The following is a 476-nucleotide window of genomic DNA, read 5'->3' as shown; positions in this document are numbered from 1 at the left end:
TCCCGAGCGCCGAGCCGCCCCCCCGGCGGCCCGGGCACCGGGGACTCCGCGCCCGCCAAACTTTGCCGGGAGCTGCCCCGGGCCGGGCCGGGCCGGGCGAGGCCGAGGCAGCCCCGGTGCGGGCCCAGGGCCGTGCGGGAGCCCCGGGGAGGCTCATTGTGCAGGAACAAAAGAAATATCCTCACCGCACACGCAGCAGGAGAGGGACTGCCTGAAGTAGGGCAGGAGCTTGTTAATCTCGGAAAAGGACTGGGGGTCCGCCGGGTCGTAGTTGAGCACCAGGCGGCTCGCGGACACGTAGAGAGAAGTGGCATTCACCGGGTTCATCGCCGCCGCTCGCTCGCCGCCGGCTGCGCGGTGCGAAGAAGGTCTGCGCGGGCCGCGGGGGCAGGTGGCCCCGGGGCGGGGGCCGGCCGGGTGTCACCTTGGTCCGGGGCCACCTGGAGCCGCGCGGCGGCGGCGGCGGCAGCGCGGAG

The 476-nt window shown here is 74.6% G+C and overlaps 1 protein-coding gene across 2 annotated transcripts in view; it reads right to left on the bottom strand.

Annotated features, from left to right (window-relative positions):
* The window catches only part of MSL2 (MSL complex subunit 2), a 17,403-nt gene that overhangs the window by 15,331 nt on the left and 1,596 nt on the right, over positions 1-476 (bottom strand). Inside the window, exon 1 of one of the 2 annotated variants that reach the window (XM_039696876.1) lies at positions 186-470. The exons of the other annotated variant lie outside the window; for it this stretch is intronic. Coding sequence (XP_039552810.1) covers positions 186-327 — 142 coding nt within the window. The 5' untranslated portion in view covers positions 328-470. Of the gene's footprint in view, positions 1-185; positions 471-476 lie in introns of those variants that run through there. 2 annotated transcript variants of the gene reach the window in all.

This window comes from Passer montanus, unplaced genomic scaffold (genome assembly GCF_014805655.1).
Source record: "Passer montanus isolate IOZ18808 unplaced genomic scaffold, ASM1480565v1 scaffold115, whole genome shotgun sequence".
Classification (NCBI taxonomy): Eukaryota; Metazoa; Chordata; class Aves; order Passeriformes; family Passeridae; genus Passer; species Passer montanus.
Note: the sequence above shows the minus strand (reverse complement) of the source record. Positions and strands in the feature narration are given on the sequence as shown.